Here is a 7017-nt window from a genome sequence, read left to right on the forward strand (position 1 = left end):
CCTACAGTACCACCTGGACTATTGCTCCATGTACACGGACCACAGCGTCTGCTCCCGGGACCCCGAGTGCAGTTGGTGTCAAGGGGCCTGCCAGGCCGCACCCCCTCCTGGGACCCCCTCGGGGGCTGTGAGTGACAGCCCAGACCCTCTGTCCCCTAGTCCAGAGGAGGCCAGAGACCTGCCCTCCTTGTCTCCCTCCCCTGACTGGGAGGTTTGCCCCACCAAAGACACCCATTCCTGACTACTGACTGGGGGCCCCTGAACCTTGCCCCCCCACTCCAGCCCTGTCCCCTGGACCCCCAACCCCTGCCCTCTTGATCCCCTGCATTCCAGCCCCACCTGTGATTCCCCTTTTTCCAGTTTCCTGGTCCCTTCCACCTCAGGACCCCACATCCACAGCCCTTCTCAGTGTCCTTGAGCCCTGGTGGACAGTGAGCCCTGTCCCCTCCACTCCTTGCAGTGTCCAGCGGCCAGCTGCCTGGGCCTGGGCCGCCTCCTGGGTGACTGCCAGGCGTGCCTGGCTTTCAGCAGCCCCACAGCCCCGCCCCGGGGGCCCGGCGCGCTGGGCTGGTGTGTGCACAATGAGAGCTGCCTCCCTCGGCCTGGTGAGTGCTGGCAGTGGCGGGGAGGGGCGGCGGGACCTCCCACCCTGACCCCTGCCCCTGCTGCCTCTTCCCCTCAGAGCAGGCCCGCTGCCGAGGGGAGCAGATCTCGGGCACCGTGGGCTGGTGGGGGCCTGTGCCCGTCTTCGTCACATCCCTGGAGGCCTGCGTCACCCAGAGCTTCCTGCCTGGCCTGCACCTGCTCACCTTCCAGCAGCCGCCCAACGCCTCCCAGCCCGACAAGGTGGGGAGCTGGGCATGGGCCGGGGGTGGTTGGCCGTCTTGGTCCCAGGTTGTGTTTATTTCAAATGAACCTTTATATTATGGGAGCCTTCATCACTGTTATGTGGAAAGTCTTCACTTTCTAGGATGAGTTTTCTCATAGACTTAAAATTTTTTTAATTTTAACTTTATTATTATTATATTCCAATTTGACCTGAGAGAGACAGAGAGAGAGAGAAAGTGAGAAAGGAAGCCACCAGGTCCAGGACTCCAACCGTGGTTGGCCATGTGGGAGTCCAGCGCCCTTAACCACCACACCACCTGCTGGTCCCAAATTTTTTGTTATTTAGAGATTTTTGCTGTAGGGTATGTGTGCTCACCAGAGAGAGACAGACAGAAAGTGAGAAATCACCTGCTGGGGGGATAGCCATGCCACAGTCCCTTCTCTTCTACTCTCTTGTGATTTGGGACACGTATGCACACGTGCCAGTGTGAGTATCAAGTCGCCGGGTCTGGGACTTGAATTACTGTCGGCCAAGTGAAAGTCCAATGATGTAACAACCATTACTCCATCTGCTGGTCCTGACTTAAAAAAATGTGGGTTTTTTTGAGAAATTTTTGCTATAGGGCACATGTGCTTGCCAGAGAGACAGAGACAGGAAGTCGGACAGCCATTGCCAGAGAGACAGAGACAGGAAGCAGGAAATCCCCCCTCCCGGGAGATGGCCGCGCTGTAATCCCTTCTCCTCCATTCTCCTCTCGGGATTTTTGGACACGCACACACATGTGCCTGGCATGAGTTTGAAGCCACCAGGTCCAGGACTTGAACCGAAGTAACCATGTGGGAGGCCAGTGACGTAACCACTACACAACACCATCTGCTGGTTCCCTAACTTAAACTATTTTTTTACAGTTTGCTTTTTTACTTTCACAACAGAGTACATGAGAGACAGGGGACGGGGAGGCAGGCACTCCCCCGCAGCTCCTGGTCATTCTGCAGTCCCCTTCCTCCAGTCTTCGGGTCAGTCGGGACCTTGGGTATATGAGCCCACTGTGTTTTATGTCAGCTCGGGATCCAGACCCAGGGTCAGCCATGAGGCTCCGCATTCAGATGGGAACACTACTGCCTGTGCCTCTGAGGCCAGGCCCTCTGTGGTTTCGGTTTCAGTTTTGCTGTAGTGCGTCTGTGCTATGAGCTGTGAGACAGGGAAAGACGAAGGGAAGGTGAGGAATCCCCTCCCACAGGGAATGGCCACACCACAATCCCTTCTCCTCCATTTTCCTCTTGGAATTTGGGGCACACATGCACACACACCTGGTGTGTTTTTCCAGCCACTGGGTCTGGGACTTGAACCACGTAGTCCGCCACGTGGCATCCAGCTGCCTTAACCACCATGATACCCGCTGGCACCACTCCACCCCCAAGTTCTTTTTTTTTTTAGATTTTTGCTATAGGGAGCATGCATTTGCCAAAGAGATAGAGACAGAGAGACAGAGACAGAGAGATGGAAAGTGATTTCTGCTGCAGTCTCTTCTTTCATCATCCTCTCTGGGTTTTGGGCATGCACACACATGTGCTCAGCGTGTTTCAAGCCACTGGGTCCAGTACTTGAACTGCAGTCAACTGCATGGGAATCCAGTGCCTTAACCACTACGCCACCTATTGTCTCTTCCCCGCCAAGTTTTTTTTTTTAAACGTAAAATACACATAAAATTTACCCTTACTAACACTTAATATATTCACAATATTGTGTAATTATCACTAGTTAGTTACTGAATATTTCTGTCACCTCAAAAAGAAATTCTGGACTTATTAAGAAGTTGTTCCCCATTTCCCTTTCCCTCTAGCCTCTGGCGACCAAAGAGAGACGAGTAGACAGGGAGAGGGAGAAAGCACAACCCCCGATGTTGGGGCCATGCTGCAATCCCTCCTCTAGTTCTCTGTCCTGTTGGGACTTTGGGCACACACGTGCACCTGACATGTTTTTTCCAACGGAGTCTGGGAGTTGAGCTGCATAGTTGTTCATGTGGCTTCAGGTTCCTTAACCACCAGGCCATGCGGTAGGCCTCAGCTTCTTTTCTTTTCTTTTCTTTTTTCTTTTTTCTTGGAGAAGTTTTTGCTATAGGGCGCATGCACTCGCCAGACAGAAAGAGACAGATAGATAGAAAGCGAGAAATCACCCCCCAGGGGGATGGCCACGCTGCAATCCCTTCTTCTCCTTTCTCCTCTCGGGATCTTGGGCACGTACCCACACGTGCCAGGTGTGAGTTTAAGCCACTGGGTCCGAGACTCGAACCACGGTCGACTACGTGGGAGTCAGCGACATAGCCATTACGCTAACTGTTGGTCCCTTTTTTATTTTAAGAGAGATTTTTGCTATAGGGTGTGTGAACTCGCCAGAGAGATAGAAAGTGAGCAATCACCCCCCTGGGGGGATGGCCATACTGCAATCCCTTCTCTGTTTTCCTTTTGGGATTTTGGGCACGCATGCACACACACCTGGCATGAGTTTTAAGCTGACAGCTCTAGGAGTTGAGCCATGGTTGACTATGTGAGAGTCTAATGATGTAACTATTACACTATCTTCTGGTCCCGGGTTCTTCTTTTCTTTTCTTAAAATTAATTAATTATTGGGACCAGCAGTTAGCGTAATGGCTACGTCGCTACACCGGGCGTGTGGGCATGCGTGCCCAAGATCCCGAGAGGAGAATGGAGGAGAAGGGATTGTGGCGTGGCCATCCCCCCTGGGGGGTGATTTCCTGCTTTCTGTCTCGCTGTCTCTCTCTGGCGAGCGCACGCGCCCTATAGCAAAAACCTCTCCAAAAAAAAATTAATTATTTTAATTTGACCAGAGAGGGACAGAGAGAGAGAGGGAAAGTGAGAAAGCAAGGTCTGGGACTCGAACCGCAGTCCAGTGCCCTTAACCATGCCACCTGCCAGCTCTGGTTCTTTTCTTAATGCATCCTGGCAAGTTTCTCGGAACAACTTAGGAAGCACATCGTCTTCCTGTGATACTGCACTTACATGTTACGCAGCCGCAGTGCTGTAGTCTGTGGACCTGATGAACACGGGGGTCATTCTGTTCTGCTGTCACACTCTTACTGTAGCAGCAAACGGTGTACTATGTCCATTAGCAATAAACGGTGTACTATGTCCATTAACAATAAACGGTATACTATGTCCATCACCTTGAACGTTGGATCTGGGCTTTGAAGGGCTTAGGCAGGAAGATGAGGTGTTGAGGAAGAAGATCACGAAGGGTCAAGTCCTAGAGTGTGAATGCAGATTGGAGATGAGTTGGGGCTCGGTGGGGGGGCTGGGGTCTGTCGTCTGAATGTGAGTGCTGACTCTCGCAGAGTGACCTCTGGCAGGCTACCTAACCCTTGTGCCTGGGCCTCAGTCTTTCATTCGATAAAATGGGGAAGGAATCGAGCAGTCGGGTTGAGCAGTCTTCAGGCTGTGATGTTGTGTGGGGGGTTGTGGGGACTTGGCATGGCCTGGTGAGGAACTCACGCGTACACCCCATTCCTGGCTGGCACAGGTCTCGATTGTCCGCAGTACAACCATCACCCTGACACCCAGCCCGGAGACAGACGTGTCCCTGGTGTACCGCGGCTTTATCCATCCACTGCTGCCAGGAGGGCCGGGCGGTCCAGGGACTGAAGACGTGGCTGTGTGGGCCCGGGCCCAGCGCCTGCATGTCCTGGCCCGGATGGCACGTGGCCCAGACACAGAGAACATGGTGAGGGCGACCAGGATGTTCCAGGGGTGGTTACGGTGCATATGGAGGTTGGAGGTGGTGCAGGGCTCCCGGAGGGAGACGGGAGAAATCAGAGGATGCGATGCCTCTTTCATGGAGGAGGGAGAGCACTGGGGTTTCCAGCTGTGAACAGAATTTGGGGGGACTCTGACAAAGGTAGAGAAGGTCTCAGTTACCAAGTCAGACTCCCCTGAGGAGGAGTTGGGTCTCTGTGGGACTTGGGGGTGCCTTGGAGGTTCTCAGCGTCTAAGGAGCTATGGGGCCCTCCTCTTCCATGGGGGAAGTGAGGTGTGGGGTGGGTTTTGGGTTCTTGGAGATTTCAGGACTCTGAGGAAGAAGCTCAGAAAGCTCTGAGGCCCCTTTCTGTCACTTGCCTGCAGGAGGAGGTGGGGCGCTGGGTGGCCCAGCAGGAGAAGGAGACCAGGCAGCTGCAGCGCCCAGGGTCTGCTCGCCTCTTCCCCCTGCCTGGGCGGGACCACAAGTACGCAGTGGAGATTCGGGGCCAGCTCAACGGCTCTGCAGGCCCTGGGCACAGCGAGCTCACCCTGCTGTGGGATCGAACTGGCGTGCCAGGTGGCAGCGTGAGTACCAGGCCTGGCTTTGATCCCCTGGACTTTCTGAATCCTTGTCTATAAACTAACTCACTAGACCCTTGCCTCTGATTCCTGACTCTTGGCCTCTGAACTGTGGATCTCACCTTGAGCCCAGGCCCTGACCTGATCCCTTATTCTGACCCCCGTCCACATCTGGCTTCTCCCGTCCTGTTCCCCCTGACCCCGGCCTCTGCCCCGCATATATTGAGCTCTCTAATCTTCAGTTGCCCTCAGACCCGAACTTCATGTGCCCGAGTTGTCGGCGTGGTCTCCAAACCCTTACCTTTGTCACTAACTCCAAACCGTGATCCCTACTGAAACTGTGACCCCGTGTCCCCCAGGAGATCTCCTTCTTCTTCCTGGAGCCCTACCGCTCGTCGGCCTGCACCTCCTATCCCTCCTGCTTGGGCTGCTTGGCGGACCAGGGCTGCGGCTGGTGCCTGACCAGTGCCACCTGTCACCTGCGCCAGGGTGGGGCCCACTGCGGCGATGACGGGGCCGGTGGGTCCCTGCTGGTGCTGGTGCCTGCCCTCTGCCCACTCTGCGAGGAGCATCGTGACTGTCACGCCTGCACACAGGTGCCCACTGGCCCAGGGGGAGGTCTCCAGGCTGCAGTCAGCGCAGGCGACAGGGAAAGGCCCCTCAGTGTTGGCATGGGTAGCTGAGGGGTCCCTGCCCACAGTGGGGGCAGACAACTAGGGCTCTACTTGATCTGCAGGCAAGAGCAGATAGGAGCAGAGGCCATGGGGCTGAGAGACAGACCGCTGGGGTCTGGGCTCCCTGAAGCAAGGTTCAGGAAACTTGGCTCTACACCCTTCAGGGGCCGATTATTGGCTCAGCTGGGGTCCAGGGCAGTCTCAGGCTGGGCAGCTCTCTCCCTCTGTTCTGTAGCCTCTTCCCTGGGAGGTTTCATTCCCTGTGAGTGGCAAGGGAGCCTCAAGGGCTCCTGGCTGTCACCCTCTACCTGGCCCCTAGTAGAAGGAGCCTTCCTATTCTCACCCACCTCACCCCAAGTTCAACACAAGTCACTGAATCTGCTTCATTGGCTGACTGGGCCTTGTACAGGCTGCTAGACCAATCCCTGAGGCTAGGGAGGAGGTGTGGGCCTTGTAGCCCTCTAGCTCCCTCTGCAGGACCACAGGGGAAGGGTGCCATTGTCAGAGAAGGGGGGAGAGGGCTGGCCGCAGAACCAGGCAGGACTGTGGCAGAAGGGGAAAGTGCAGAGGCAGGCAGCTGGGAGGGAGGTGGGCTTGCAGGTGTGGCCGGTGCTGGGTTGGACACTGGGAGTCTGAGCAGTGGGTCAGACTGCACTCTGACCCCTGACCACCCCCAGGACCCCTTCTGCGAGTGGCACCAGAGCACCAGCCGCAAAGGAGACGCTGCGTGTAGCCGGCGGGGCCGGGGTCGGGGTGCCCTGAAGAGTCCAGAGGAGTGTCCCCCACTCTGCAGCCAGTGAGCCCTGCTGGGCCCAGGGAGCGGGTGGGTGTACGCGAGGGCCTTGAGCCAGTGCTGGAGTGACCCTGGCCCACCCTCGTCCCCAGGCGCCTGACCTGTGAGGACTGCCTGGCCAACTCCAGCCAGTGCGCCTGGTGCCAGTCCACCCACACCTGCTTCCTGTTCGCCGCCTACCTGGCCCGGTACCCGCACGGAGGCTGCCGTGGCTGGGACGACAGGTGCAGTACCCGGGTGGGGTTGGCGGGGTGCAGGGAGGGCCCTGACCCACCGAGGGCCGGATCTGACCCCCCCCGCACCTGCCACCTGCAGCGTGCACTCTGAGCCGCGGTGCCGGAGCTGCGACGGCTTCCTGACCTGCCACGAGTGGCCGGAGAGCCACGGAGG

The 7017-nt window shown here is 56.7% G+C and overlaps 1 protein-coding gene across 1 annotated transcript in view; it reads left to right on the forward strand.

Annotated features, from left to right (window-relative positions):
* The window catches only part of MEGF8 (multiple EGF like domains 8), a 61368-nt gene that overhangs the window by 20887 nt on the left and 33464 nt on the right, over positions 1–7017 (forward strand). The window contains 9 exon segments of the mRNA XM_014582538.2: positions 8–127; positions 461–605; positions 683–846; positions 4367–4567; positions 4966–5166; positions 5520–5756; positions 6512–6630; positions 6720–6851; positions 6943–7007. Coding sequence (XP_014438024.1) covers positions 8–127; positions 461–605; positions 683–846; positions 4367–4567; positions 4966–5166; positions 5520–5756; positions 6512–6630; positions 6720–6851; positions 6943–7007 — 1384 coding nt within the window.

This window comes from Tupaia chinensis, unplaced genomic scaffold (assembly GCF_000334495.1).
Source record: "Tupaia chinensis unplaced genomic scaffold, TupChi_1.0 Scaffold000067_1, whole genome shotgun sequence".
In the NCBI taxonomy this organism is placed as follows: domain Eukaryota; kingdom Metazoa; phylum Chordata; class Mammalia; order Scandentia; family Tupaiidae; genus Tupaia; species Tupaia belangeri.